We start from the raw sequence: 14,567 nt of genomic DNA on the forward strand, positions 1-14,567 counted from the left end.
TGGCAGAGGAGGCTGAGCGGGGCAGGCCGCACATCTCCCTGCCTCTCCACAGCTGCACGGCTCCTCCGGTGCCCCACGGGTCCTGCCAGCCCCAGCTGGCTGCTGGCAGCACCCAGCTTTCCCCACAGCCTTCGTATCCTTTTCCCCATCTGGGGACAGCCCAAGTCCTCCACCCTACTGAGACCCCCCCAGCCAGGCAGCCCCATCCCTGTGCCCCTTTATGAGGACCCCATGGCCCTGCCCAAGGAGAGCTGATGGGCCCAGGCCCCATGGCAGCACCTGCTGGGTCCCTCCCCAGCCTTGTGTCCCCTCTGCTGGCATGGGGCAGGGCGGTCCCACACCTCCTCCATGTCCCCAGGTGGGACAAGCCCAGCTCATCCAGGGGGCTGCGTCCTGCAGGGGACAGGGGCTGCGTCTGCCACCAGTGCCCTGCCCGAGCCCCTGCAGGTAGGGAGGGAAAGCAGGGACAGGCAGCGCGAGGCAGGAGCCGATCGCGGGCAGATCCGGTTACAGGCAGCACGGGGCAGAGAGATCGGCAGAGAACAGCAATGCAGCAAAAAGGGCTTTTAGTGATAATTAATAATTAACATTTCTAATGATGTCCCGGCGACAGGAAGAGTCCGCGTGGGGACCCGGGGGCACTGCGCACGGGGACAGGAGCGGCTGGGGGCCGTGCGGGTCTGGGCACGGGGAGAGCCAGGGGCAGGGTGCTGGGGCACTGCCTCCGCGCCCTGCTGCTGCCGAGGGAGCACAACAAACCTGTGACAAAAGGAACTGGAAGACAAGGCAAAATGCACCTCAGGGTTGACCTGGCCCCAGTGCTAGCACCTCGCCAGGGGCTGCCAGGCTGGCTGGCAGGAGGAAGGGACACAGGGAGGGCCGAGAGGATGTCACGGGTGGGAGGCAGCAGCCCCTGTGCTCCTGGGACAGGCGAGTGCCGTGGGACAGTGACAGGGAGGGGACAGCAGGGAGGAGAGGCACGGAGCGAGGAGCCTGCCAAGCGCGGGCATCCATCACCCACAGGCTGTGAGCCACCGTGCGAGGGGTGCGCGGTCATGGGAGAGGCAACAGCCATCCTAGGAGGCACCAGGAGAGGCGTTTCTGGCAGGGCTGGGGACTCGCTTGTGGCCCTCTGTGGGTGTCGGGGACCTGCCCGTGCTGGGAGGAGAGGAGCAGAGACGTCGCAGGGCTGCCGGGGGAGGCAGAGCCCGGGGGACCCGCAGCGGGAGGCCGGCGGCTCGTGCACGGCACGGCGCAGGCTGCGGGGGAACAGAGCGCTCACTATAAATACATCAGCGGGGTAAACGCCAGGGAGGAGAAGAGCTATTTCAGCTAAAAGACAACATTAGCACAGGAACAACTGGGGATAAATTATCCATGAATACATTTAGGGTGGAAATTAGACCCTCGGAGCGGGGAGGTCCCAGCACAGCCCCCTCCGGAGAAGGAAGCGGGGCCAGGAGCCAGGGGCAGCTCAGCAGCCGAGGGATCCTGCAGCGTGCTGCTGGCGACATCATGCGCCCTCTTCTACGGTCAAAAAGCAGCGAGGGTGCGTGGAGAGGCCTGGCAGGCTCTGCCCGAGCTGTGCCGGCAGCCACCGGCCGGGGCAGGGGATGCAGCAAGGAGCAGTGTGCATGCAGCGTGCACGGTGTGTGCATGGTGTGTGCATGCTGGGTGTGCACACAGGCTGCACGGGTGCTGGGGCACTGTGCTGGGTGCTCACACAGGGTGTGTGTGCAGGGGGTGTGTGCAGACAGGGTGCTGCAGGCAGGCTGCATTGCACGAGGGTGCACGCTGCGTGTGGGTGCTGTGTGCTCGCCAGGCTGTGTGCAGGTGCCTCGGCCTTCACGATGCTCCAAAAAGAGCAACGCCAGCCCCAGGAAAGCGTCCTGGAGGACAGTGCTCGGAGTCAGCATTGCTCTGCTCACCTGCACCCAGTCCGTGCTGCACCACCTGGGGCTTGCTGGAGGGGACACACTGGGGGGCCATGAACCCAGCTGGCCCCGAGCTGATTCCCGTCCTGCTGGGGGATGAGCCACCAGGCACAGGGCTGCAGGGAGCCAGGGGATGGGTCGGTAGGGATGGAGCAAGCACCCGAGGGCCACTGGTCCCAGCACCAGAAGAAGAGAGCCTCCCTGAGCCTGCCGGCAGCCCTCCGTGGAGCTCCCTTCCCCCCGCAGCATGTCTCGCTGCCGCCTCGCTCTAATTTCCTGTCCATTGTCCCCAGTGCAGGCAGGCTCCCTGCCGTGCCGTGCGCCCTGCCTCGCCTCCCCGGCACAGCCCGGCTCATCTCCTGCCCACCCTCCACTCCCCTCTGCAGCTCCTGGATGCTCGCCCGTGTCCCCAGCCAGCACGGGGCGCAGGGACCGGAGCACGGCCACCACGGTTATGGTCCTGCTCTCGTCCCCCCAGAAAAATGTCCCAGCCCATGGGGAGGACCCTGGGGGGCAGCAGGTATCGGGGGCACCCTGCAGCCCCACACACATGCCCCAGGCCCCATGTGGACGGTGTGTTCACAGTCACGGCGTGCTGCAGCTGGCTTGCTGCCTGTGTTTGTTTTCTGTACCTGCTGCTCGCCAGGAGGGTGTTGGAAGAGTTTGTGTGAATAATTAGCGGGGTGGTTACCAAACCGGGGACGAGCTAACGGCTCAGCGGGGCGCTGGGCTCAGGGGGGTGCTTGCCCTGAGTGCACACACGTGTGCAAGGCTGCAGGCACAGCGCGCCCACAGCTCTGGGGCACACAAGGACACACGAGCACAGCATTGCACACACGTGTGCACCCTCACACCAGGCTTGCTTGGCATCCTGGCCTCTCCATGGCGAACACTGAGGGCAGCAGTGGTTCCTGCCCCACGGCAGTGCCCCACAGCAGGTTCCCACACCTGGCCACCATCCTGCTAGCCGTGGGGACCCACTGAAGGCATCCGTGCAGAAGCCTGCTGCTCAGGCAGGCACCCTGTGAGAGGCTGCTGGAAATGCAGTGGAGGGGTACTTGATGCTCACGTGGAAGCACCACCGTGGGAGACAAGCACCGGGACTGAGAGCTCTCGAATCCAGCAGGGAGAGGAGAACTGGGACAAACAGGCAGAAGCTGCAGCCAGCCACGTTCCGGTGAGAAACAAGGGGTTCAGCAGGGCACGAGAGCTGCCACTAGAAGCAGCCCAGACCACCGTGGGCTCCTGCAGCCTCATGGCTCAAGTGCTGTGGCTGTATCCTCAGCTGCCTGCGGATGTGCTGTGGTGGGGTGACCCAGGCTGTGCCCCGCCAGTGCTGTCCCCATCCCTGCCACAGCCCCTTTCCGCATCCCGAGACACACGGAGAGCTCTGTGCCCAGTCCCACAGTGGCTGCTGGTGAGGTTTTGGCAAATCCATGACTTGTATGGTCGAGATGGGGCCCCTGCCACATGCTGCCCAACAGGGCACAGCTAATCCAGGCCCCCCCAGGGCGGGTGGCAGCAGCAGAGTGGCACCCACGGGCCATGCAGGTGAAGGCATGGGGAGGATGCTCAGTGCTCAGGTGCAGCTTCGGGGGCTTCCCTGTCACCTCCCTGCCTACAGTCACACTGCCCTTGTCCCCAGGGCAGAGGGGACAGGGCAGATCTATCCCTCGTCCCTCACTGTGCCTCGGGTGGAAATCGCCAGGGTGGAAATCTCCGTGGGGGCTGTCTGCTGGGAGGTTCTGCTCCTGAGCACCTGGACCTGTGTCCCCGGGGGTCTCGGGGTCAGCAGGGTGGGATGGGATGGGATGGGATGGGATGGGATGGGATGGGATGGGATGGGATGGGTCGGGTCGAGCCACCGCCCCGTGAAGGTTACGAGCCACACTCCCGGCGCATCCCCCAGCGGGTCCCCCCGTAATATTTCGGCTCCGTATCGAGCGGCGCTGCCCGGCCGTGCTTCCACTGCAATTTCGGGCAGTAAATCAGCGCGGCGCGGCCCCACCTCCCCGCTCTCCATTGGCAGCGGCGCCCCTCGCCCCGCTCATTGGCGAGCCCGCGGCCGCCCCGGCCCTACATAAAGCCCGCTCGGGCGGCCCGAGCCGTCGGGAGCCGGGCGCCGAGGAGCCGGAGGCGGGCGGCGAGGAGGGCGCTGCGGGATGCGCTCCCCCCGCCGCCGCCGCGGGGGCACCGGGCAGCCCCCCGCGCCCGTGAGTAGGGGGCGCGCCCCCGCGTCCCGACCCCGGTTCCCTCCCCCGGTAACTTTGTCGGGGACTTGGGGTGGCGAGGGAAGTTGGGAGCCGCTGTGGGGAGGGGGCGCCGGTGGGCTTGGGGGGCGTGGGGGTGCGGGGTGGGCTTGGGGGCGCTGGGGACGTGGCGGTGGCGAGGGGCAGAGGGGAGAAAGGGGAAGCCCCTCTCTCGGGGGCATTCCCACCGGGTGGGGGGCGTGGGGAGAGGGGTCTCGGTGTGTCTGGCTGTGCGGGAAGGGGCCGGCAGTGCTGCCCCAGCCAAGCCCCCCAAGGACCCGGTGTCCCCTCGGGCTGAGCTCCGAGGCTGAGGTGACTGCTCGTCTCCACACTGCATTAGCTGCTGCTGGCTGAGCCCCAGCGTGCCGGGTCCGGCGCTGAGGAGTCCTGCATGGGAGGGGACGGGGACAGGCAGGAGCTGAGGGCTTTGGGCCCCTCAGAAGCCCCCCTGGTGGGATGCGAGTCTGGGCCAGGGTCTGCAAGGGGCGTGTGGAAGGGAGCAGCACCGAGCCTGGACCGGGGCACACGGCTTCAGCTGGAGTGTTGGCACTGCAGGGTCTGGGCTGGTTGGGGTCGAGGTGCTATGGGAGGGGTGCTGCTGGCATCCCCGGGGTACCACAGCCCCCGTGGGAGAGGGGCAGCGAGTCTGCAGGACACCTCCCGGCCCTCCTCTGCCCTGGGAGGCACAGCGGTGGCAGGAGGGGCAGAACCATGTCCCTGGGACACGGGCAGCAGGGTGCCATGGGGCACTGTCATGGTACCGTGTTGTCACCGCTCTGAGGTGCCTTTGGGGTGTGACGGGGCCCTTGCTGCGCGGTGTCACGCGGTGTTAGAGCAGTGCTGGTGGTGGCTGTGGCCCGGGATGGGATGTTGCTGCAGTGGTGGGGCGTGACGCTGCTGGGACGTGCGGCACGGCAGGCGGCGATGCCACAGTGGCACACGGGATGGGGTGGCCGTGCGGGCAGCCGGCTCCTGTCCCCCTGTGCTGAGGGTCATGGGGACGTGCATGAGGAGCCCTGCGGATATCATCACCCAGCTGTGGTGAGGGGTTTGTGGGGTGCGACCCCCTGCCTGCCCCAGAGCCCCCTTCCTGGTCCCACACACCCTGCTGCTATCCCGGCCCCATCCCATCCTCCTGGAGGGGGCCATGTGTGGAGATGGAAGAGCCCTGAGCCACGTCCCTGCCATGGAATGTGGGGTCCCTGCGGCTGTGGGGCCAGCACCCTGTCCCCATGTGGGCACCCATGGTGCTTCCTGCCATGCCCCCATCCTCCGCAGCTCGGCTCGGTGCCACCAGGCTACACCACGCAGAGCAAGGTGCCCTGGGGTGACCGCAGCTCCTGGGGTCACCTTGCGAGCCAGGATGTGGCTGGGTCAGGACACGACAGGACTGAGCCCTGTGCCTGCTGCATGAGCAAAGCCCTGATGGAGGCTCCTGCCATGCTGGGAGGCACGGGGCCTCTCCCATCTGCCAGAGGAGCTTGGATCTTCCTCCCTCTTTCCCAAAATGGCCTGGCTCCGGGCCGGGCAGCCCCCACCGTGGCACCCAGCACCGGATCCGTGGGGAAGGGCCCTTTGTCCCCAATCAGGAGCATTGTTTCCTCCTGGAAAAGCTCCATCCAACTTGGAGGGAAGCTGTCTGCAGCTGGATGGGGCGGGGGGGCACATGGGGAGCGGGCCAAGCTGCGGAGAGGGGGAGCTGCAGGGGAGGCAGAGCCCTGCCTGGGGACAGCCACCCGTCCCTGCAGGCTGGGGACAGAGAGAGGGGCTTGGGGTCACGGGGCAGCCCTGCACCCCTGTCTGCGTGTGGGTAGCTGGTCCTAGTGAGCCCATGTGGGCTGGGGGGAAAAACTCCCTTTCCCTTGCTGCTGGACACCCTGCTGCTCCTGGGGAAGTGGGGACAGCAGCCAAATGGCACCACAGAGCCGTGTCCCCTGCTGGGCCACCCAGCCGTCCCTCCGGACCATGGGAGCAGGGCTGGCTTCTCCTGCTCACGGGACCGTGCCCACTGCTGGGGACGTGCAGCTCGCTGCTGCTGGGGTTTTGTCCCCCAGAGGGGACTGCGTGCCCCGCGGGTGGCTGTCCCCAGTGCCACCTCGCTTGTCACCTGCGCTACAGCCAGGTCAGAGCCAGCTCCAGAAGCTCCGCAGCCCTGCCAGCAGTGCTGGCAGCCACAGCTCTGCGCAGTCCGGGTTAATCGAGCCTCTCCTCCCGGCACCTCCTGCCCGCGGCCACATCCCTGCGCACACACCTTCCCTGCCGGCCGGGGGGAGCTGGCCCCGCGGGGTCCCCAGGAGGAACCGCACCAGCCTGGGCGAGGGGAGCCTGAGGGGAGGCCTCATGGCGGCCTGCAGCTCCTCAGGAGGGGAGCGGAGGGGCAGGCGCTGAGCTCTGCTCTCTGGGGACAGCGACAGGACCCGAGGGAACGGCATGGAGCTGGGACAGGGGAGGGTCAGGCTGGGGGTTAGGGAAAGGGTCTGCACCCAGAGGTGCTCAGGCACTGGGACGGGATGCCCAGGGATGAGGGCACAGCACCAAGCCTGACAGAGATCAAGAAGTGTTTGGACAACTCAGATGTATGGTCTGACTTTTGGTGGTCCCGTGTGGGGCCAGGAGCTGGACTCAATGATCCTTTGGGGGGGTCATTTCCAACTCGGGGCCTTCTGTGGGCCAGGATGGGGAAACTGAGGCACACCTGAGTCACCCCTCTGTGTTCCCGTGGCCTTCCCGGCTCTGGAGGATTCCCCAGGCAGGGCACAACCTCCCCAGCCAGGTGACTGCCAGCTCCCCCTGCCAAGCCCAGCACCAGATCCACATCTCCTCTTGCCGGGATCCTGGGTGCCCGCAGCCCCTTGGGGCAGGGCGGGCTGCAGCTGAGCCCAGCTTTGTCAGCACCCGGTCCCTCCCACGGGATGGGCTCCCACGGCCCCGCTCCCAGCCCCACACTGCTGCCCCGAGGAGCCCGGAGGGTGAGCTGCAGCCAGGCAGGGCTGTGCACATGGGGGGCTTGGGGCTGGAAAAGTGAGGGGCTGTGGGATGGGGGGCGAGGAGGGGAGAGAGAGCAGCTCCTGTGTGAGGGCAGAGGGGGGCTGAGGCTCCACGGAGCGGGGAGCCCACATGCTGCAGGTCTCCCCCAGGTGCCCAGGATGCTGGCGCTGTGCCTGCTGTCCCTGGCCTGGCTCAGCGAGGGCTCGCAGCGCAGCGAGCCCATGTTCACCGCCGTCACCCACCGCCTCCTGCCGCCCGACTATGACAGCAACCCCACGCAGCTCAACTACGGCGTGGCCGTCACCGACCTGGACGCCGACGGCGACTTCGAGATCGTGGTGGCGGGGTGAGTAGGGGCACCCACACGCGGTGCCTTGGGGACAGCGGGATGTGGTGGCCCCGCAGGGACAGGAGCTCCTCGCAGCACCATGTCCCGGTGCTGGCAGCATCCCTGCTGATCCCCTTACTTGCTCAAACTCTGTTTTCTCCAAAAAAAAAAATCACACGTGGTGCCCAGCTGAGCACTCTGTGGAAGGCTTACAGCTCTGCTAATCCCCATCCCCTGCCGAGCCCCTCCAGCCGGCAGGAGGTGTGCGGTGCCCCGGTGTCCCTGCTGGCAGGGTGTCTTCATGGGGTCTCACAGGTGCCTTGAGCCCCGCTCTGGGGCCAGGTACCCTCTGCAGGGTGGTGGAAGCTTCCCAGTGGCCAGGTCCCACCCCGCAGCGCACAGCCAGCGTGTCCCCGAGCCGGCTCGGCTCCGCTGACAGGACTCAGTGCTCTCTGGAGATTCGCTTAATTGGCTGGAGGTTTTTTATAGCCCTTTAGTGGTGTGATGGCTCGGAAGGGCTGGCAGGAACTGGGGAGGCAGGAGCCGTGTGCTGCGCTGCCCCAGCATCAGAGCAGGGCTGGACGCGGAGCAGCTGCTGCCAGCGGGTCCAGCCGTGGGGACAGCGACACGGGCTGGGTGTGCATGTGTGCAGCACACTCCTCCACGAGGGAGGCTTGCACACACACGTGCCCTCACCTGGAGGGGGGAATCCCTCACCCGTGAGCCCATACAGGGCTGTGGGAGCCTGGCTGTCCCTCGCTGGCACTGGGCACCCACATGGCCATGAGCTGCTGGGTTGGCTCAGGAACCTGCTGCCCCTGCGAGGGGGCTCATCCCTGCAGGGGCTGGGGGTCTCTGCCCAAGGGAGCACTAAGCCTGGAAATCTGGGGCTCCCTGGGTGGGTGCAGGCCACTGCTGGCAGCCAGCGGTGGTTTTGTAAGCAGCGGTGCCCGTTGTGTAACTTGTTTACTGGTGTGCAGGGCGGGAGCAGGGGGGAGCCTGCGGGGCGCAGCGTGCTGAGAGGATTTGCCCTGCGTGCTGCCTGCCCTGCCCTGCCCTGCCAAAGGGCTGCAGGCAGGGACCTGTGCCCCATCCTGCTGGGTGCCCGGGCTGGGCAGGCACGGGATGCCCGATATGTGCTGGAAGGGGCCCAGGCTGAGCCCTCCCCGTGGGCAGGCAGGCCCACAGCTGGGTGCTGAGGGCAGCCTGGGTCCCTCGGCCACCACAGACCACGCAGGTCTTTGCCATGCCCATTGTGGGGAGTGCGCGGGGACAGGGGACACGGGGACAGGACAGGGGCTTTCCTCCTGTCCCCTACCCCTGGGGACCCATCTCCTGCTTGCACCCGCAGGTACAACGGCCCGAACCTGGTGCTCAAGTACGACAAGGCGCGGGGCCGGCTGGTGAACGTGGCGGAGGACGAGCGCAGCTCCCCTTACTACGCGCTGCGGGACCGGCAGGGCAACGCCATTGGCGTGACCGCCTGTGACATCGACGGGGACGGCCGCGAGGAGGTTTACTTCCTCAACACCAACAACGCCTTCTCCGGTGAGCCCCGGCAGGGGGGAGGCTCCTGGCGCAGCTGCCCGCGACCTTCGGCGCGTGAGGGATGTGTGCGGGCTGGAGTTAATTTCTCAGTTGAGTGGCTCCATTGATTGATGGCAGCGCGGGCGGGACGCGGAGCCCGGCCAGCTGCTGAGTCAGCGCTTCCCGCTGCCCACCGCCCTCCCCGTGGCACCCCAAGAGGGACAGCAGTGTCCACTCACCGCTGGGGATGCGTGCTCTGGATGCCGTGCTGCCAGTCCCGGTGTGCCTGGCAGCAGCCGTGCCTTCTGGACAAAGCCAGGGCTGATCCTGCCCTGCTGGTGCTGTCCCAGCTCCTGGGGGTGCCCCTCTTTGGGAGGGGACTCTTGTGCCCCAAGCAGGCACCAGGCACCCCAAGAGCTCCCCGTGTCTCTGCTCCAACCCAGCTCTGCCCTGTCCCCATCCCATAGCAGCAGACGTATGTCCCTGATTCCCCCAGTTACCCAGGCTGCTGGCACACCTGTCCCTAAACCTGGCACTGCCACGGCACTGTGCCGGGCAGCACAGCTCGCTGCCTGCGCCTGGCACCACAGCCGTTTCTGCCTTCCCAGGGATGATCTACGGGGCTGTGCCCTGCTGGGACACATTTTACCTTAATGAGTTGTTTCTTCTTTCCGTCTCCTGGTGGCACTTCAGAGCCACGGGAGCTCTCACAGTGCCGTGAGCAGGGGGCTGGGATGCTCGCCTCGCCATGGGGCACCCCGCACCGATCCTGCTCTCGGGGAGCAAACTGGGATCTGGCACCACCAGCTCACGTCCCAGGGGGCTGCACGCAGGGCTCGGGGGGAGGATGGCTGCGCAGCCCCCTGACCCGTGCTCCCCCAGGCATGGCCACCTACACGGACAAGCTCTTCAAGCTCCGCAACGGGCGCTGGGAGGACTTGCTGAGCGACAAGGTGAACCGGGACGTGGCCAGCCGCTTCGCCGGCCGCTCCGTCGCCTGCGTGGACCGGACGGTGAGCGGGCAGGGCAGGGTGGCCAGGGGGTGTCCCCATGCCCCCGCTGCCCAACCAGCCCCCGGGACCTCTCCCCTTGCGTGGGCACTGTCCCCATCGCACCCTTGCCAGGGCTGAGGGTGTCCCCCCCTCCCAGCAGCCGGTGGCTGTCAGGGCTGTGGGCGCCTGTCCGCGCGGTTGCCGCTAGCTGATAAACGCGCCTGTCGAGGTGATTTATGTTCCTGTCACCTGCTCTTTCTTCTTCCTCCTCCCCCAGCAGTTTGTTTCCAAACGATTATCGCTAAATCAGGGCCCAGCTGCTGCTGCATGGGACAAGGAGGGCGGTGGGGACGGGAGGGAGGGGGCACCTGCCCCACTGGGAAGCTGGTGGGACGGGGTGCCCTAAACTGGAGAGTGACAAGGTGGCCGTGCCCAGTCCCATGTGCCTTTAGCCACGGTCTCGCCCAGCCCTCACCAGGCACTGCTGCCCGTATGCCATGCACCCAGGACCTCTGAGAGCTCCCAGCCCCACGGCAGGGAGGATTAAGCCCGACCCCATCCCCGTGGGCCCAGGTTTTGGCCGGGAGGAGCAGGGCGAAGCCGCAGGGTGCGGGCGGGCGCTGAGGCGGTGCTGCCGGCCGCAGGGCTCGGGCAGGTACTCCATCTACATCGCCAACTACGCCAGCGGCAACGTGGGCCCCCACGCCCTCATCGAGATGGACGTGGCCGCCAGCGACCCTGCCCGTGGCGTCGTGGTGCTCGTGGACGTGGCCGCCCAGGCGGGCGTCAGCAGGTACACAGGTACGGAGGGGACGGGGCACAGCCCCGTGCCATGATCTGTGCCACGCATCTGCCTGCCTGCCCCGTCTGTCAGCAGCCCCACAGCCCATGGGAAGGACCCGTGGGACCCCCTGTGCCTGCAGTCACCCTGCTGACCCCCCCGTGGCATCTGCAGGCTTGGGGATGCTGGCAGAGGTGTGTGCCAGCCTGCGCCCCGTGCCACCACTGGGACCGCCGCCGTGCCCCGTCTCTGTGGCGGTAAATTGTCACTAATTAGGAGTGTTGTCACCATGGCGATGGCAGTGATTAGGTTGGAAGCGACACAAACGGCTGCCAGCCCCAATTAGCTCCTGATGAGAGGGACTGAAGGAGGGAGGTGGGCAAGGAGGGGCGCAGGGGGTCCCAGAAGCACCAGGACTGGCACAGGGGCACGCACCCCCCTGGGGCAGGGCGGCCCCCTCACCCCTGGCTGCTGTCCCCAGGGGGCCGTGGGGTGGCCGTGGGCCCCATCCTGAGCGACAGTGCCTCCGACATATTCTGCGGTAACGAGAACAGCCCCAATTTCCTCTTCCACAACCGGGGGGACGGGACGTACCGGGACGTGGCAGCTGCCGTGGGTGAGTAGGGGGACAGCAGGGACAACCCCGGGTGGAGGGGACACGGGGACCGACAGCCCCGCTGACTGCAGGGGATGGCTGATGGCTGAGATTGGGGACCACAGGGCCACGTCCCCAGGGGTGTCCCGGGGAGACAGCAGCAGGGAGGGCCCCGTCTCCCCGTCCCCTTGCTGCTCGCAGGGCTGGATGACCCCTACCAGCACGGACGCGGCGTGGCGCTGGCCGACTTCAACCGCGACGGCCGCGTGGACATCGTCTACGGCAACTGGAACGGGCCGCACCGCCTCTACCTGCAGGCGGGGGCCCCCGGCCGCGTCCGATTTCGGGTGAGGGCTGGGGCTGCCGAGCCCTCGCTGCTGGGGACACCCCAGCTTCACCCCGCTGTGGCTCCGAGCCCCGCTTGCCAGCGGCCTCCTGCTCGCCGTGCGCGTTGGCAGCCCCTGCCCGTCCCTTGCGCAGGACATCGCCACCCCCAAGTTCTCCATGCCGTCCCCCGTCCGCACCGTCATCGCCGCCGACTTCGACAACGACCAGGAGCTGGAGGTTTTCTTCAACAACATCGCCTACCGCGGCTCCTCCGCCAACCGCCTCTTCCGGTAGGGCCGGGGGAACGAGCAGCCCGCGCCGTGCCGCTCCCCGCCGCTGGCACACAGGGGACCCCCGCTCCGGCTCTGCTCGTAGCAGGAGCCATGCCTGAGCCCTTCCCCGTGTCATTACCAGCTGCGGCGGCCGTGCCTGCAGCAGCCCCTGGGGTCCCCGTGCCGCTGATCAGCAGCCGCCTGGAAGCTTGCTCGTGGCTCCCGCTAATTGTGGGGATCGATTCCTCGCCGCTGCCTGGCGGCTCCCCCTCGCCTCACCGCTGTCTGTCTGCCCACTCTGGGCGGGGGGGGGGTTGTGGGGAGCTGGGAGCCCCTGGGGGGGTTCTCCGATCCCCAAGGGTTGTGGCAGTGGTGGGGGATGTGAGGTGTGTGGCCAGTCCCCCGACCACCCTGCACAGCCACCAGCAACACCCCTGCCAACCCCATGCCCTCCAGGTGCCACCGGGGCTGTCACCTCTCTACCGAGCTGCTCCAGGGGGGAGCAGGCACTTGTCCCCCAGCAGCTTCCAGGCATGGGGACGCTGGGGCTGGCACTAACTCCCCCTCTGTGCCCGGCAGGCTCACCCGCAGAGAGCACTCAGACCCCATCGTGGAGGAGCTGAACCCAGGGGATGCGCTGGAGCCCGAGGGACGGGGCACGGGTGGGTCCCCAGAGCAGGGGTGGCTCGTGCTGGGGTGTGCCTGCCATAACGTGCTCGCATAACGAAGCACGTCCTGATCCTGTCCTCACAGGGGGTGCAGTGACAGATTTTGACGGCGATGGGATGCTGGACCTGATCCTGTCCCACGGCGAGTCCATGGCGCAGCCCATCTCCATCTTCAAGGGCACCCAGGTGAGTCGAGCAGGGGCTCCTCGCACCGTCCCCTGTCCCTGCGCCCTCTCCCGGCTCACCCCCTGCCCATCCAACCCTCGCAGGGCACTGCCAACAACTGGCTGCGTGTCATCCCCCGCACCCGCTTCGGGGCCTTCGCGCGGGGGGCCAAGGTGGTGCTGTTCACGCGGCGCAGCGGCGCCCACCTGCGCATCATCGACGGCGGCTCAGGGTACCTGTGCGAGATGGAGCCCGTGGCACACTTCGGGCTGGGTGAGCTGGAGAGGTGTGAGGGGGATAAAACCCCGCCAGCACCCCCAGGCAGCGGCCAGCTCTGCGGTCCCAGCACCCAGGGACCAGCTGTGGGAGCGAGGGGAGGATTTTCCCCTCCATCCCCATCCTGGAGGCACCCCGCTAACAGGCTGCCCGCCTGCAGGGCGTGACGAGGCCAGCAGCCTGGAGGTGACCTGGCCCGATGGCCGCGTCCTGGTGCGAGCCGTGGCCAGCAGTGAGACCAACTCCGTGCTGGAGGTCCCCTACCCCCCGGACACAGAGGAGCCGCTGGTGCCCACCCCGCTGGAGGTGAGGGCTGGCTGTGGGGTGCAGGGGGAGTTTTGAGGGGCAGGAACGAGGGGCTCTCCTGGATCCTGCCCCATCCCGGCTCTGTCTGCTTCTCCCCCAAACGCAGTGTGGGCAGGGATTCTCCCAGCACGAGAACGGACGCTGTGTAGGTGAGTGACTGCTGGGGACGTGGGCAAGTGGCACAAAGGATGGAGCAGCAGCGGGGATCAGGGAGCCACAGGGCTTGTGCGTGGCTCCAGCCAGGCACAGAGGGAGCCAGGGGGCTACCGGCAGCAGCTCCCAGCCCACATCTTTCTGCCTGCAGACACCAACGAGTGCACGGAGTTCCCCTTCGTGTGCCCCCGGGACAAGCCCGTGTGCATCAACACCTACGGCGGGTACCGCTGCCGCAGCAACAAGCGCTGCAGCCGGGGCTTCGAGCCCAATGAGGATGGCACGGCTTGCGTGGGTGAGTGACGGCGGGCACCAGTCTCCCCCCGATGGTGCTGTGCCCCTGCCCAGGGCCCGGCCACCTCCTGCACCCTGCTGGGCACCTGCCCCATCACCCACACCCCAGCTCTGTAGCTGCTCGCCTCCGTGCCCGCTGGTTCCACGCCTCCCCCCCAGCCACCACTGACTCCCCTTCTCTCTCTCTTTCTCTCTTGCTCCTTCTTTCATTCTCTGTGCAGCTCAAGTGGCCTTTTTTGGGGGATACCCCTCTGCCGGGAGCTGGCCCTGGCCCCCCCAAGGCGCCCTCCTCCCTCTAGGCTTCGGACTCTGCCTTTGCCTCTATGCACTTTAGCCCCTGCCCGTAACTCGCCAGAGCAGCCTTGGCGGAAGGACCGGCCGCCCTCTGCCTGTCTCTTCCTCTCTCTCTTTCTCTCTCTCCATGTCGAGCTGCCCTGCAAGCGCCGGCTGCGCCGTGCCGGGGCGGCCGCCTCGGGAAGGGCAGGGGAAGGCGGCACCTTCCCCGGGACAGCAGCCAGGGAAAGCAGCCCCAGCGCTCCCCTCGCCTCGCCGCCGCCTCCCCGGCGCTCGCTTGCTCCGTCGACTTGATACCGTACCATGTGCCTGCTGGTTTGGCCTGCGACGTGTTTGCTTCTCCTGTCCCCGCTGCAGCGGGGGGCTCCCCCTCCCCGGCACCGCCAGAGGAGGGTCCCCCCAGCCCGGCAGGGGAGGG

At 67.4% G+C, this 14,567-nt stretch overlaps 1 protein-coding gene across 2 annotated transcripts; it reads left to right on the plus strand.

Moving 5' to 3' along the window:
• Positions 1 to 4,096: 4,096 nt before the first annotated feature.
• Positions 4,097 to 14,207, plus strand: CRTAC1 (cartilage acidic protein 1; the record flags this gene model as incomplete). Of its 2 annotated transcripts, none has more annotated exons than XM_084289867.1 (15): positions 4,097 to 4,182; positions 7,296 to 7,517; positions 8,851 to 9,047; positions 9,909 to 10,039; positions 10,663 to 10,819; positions 11,281 to 11,415; positions 11,596 to 11,741; positions 11,875 to 12,011; positions 12,573 to 12,655; positions 12,747 to 12,847; positions 12,931 to 13,099; positions 13,263 to 13,408; positions 13,515 to 13,557; positions 13,713 to 13,856; positions 14,077 to 14,207. In XM_084289867.1, 15 exons carry the CDS (start codon positions 4,097 to 4,099, stop codon positions 14,187 to 14,189), a joined length of 2,010 nt encoding a protein of 669 aa, XP_084145993.1. In that variant the 3' UTR covers positions 14,190 to 14,207. The 2 variants fall into 2 exon arrangements, with proteins under 2 accessions (XP_084145993.1, XP_084145994.1); XM_084289868.1 differs by having other exon boundaries at positions 4,097 to 4,147; positions 7,321 to 7,517.
• Between the last annotated feature and the right edge of the window lie 360 nt (positions 14,208 to 14,567).

Source organism: Netta rufina, assembly GCF_964035555.1.
Source record: "Netta rufina genome assembly, chromosome: 7".
NCBI lineage: Eukaryota > Metazoa > Chordata > Aves > Anseriformes > Anatidae > Netta > Netta rufina.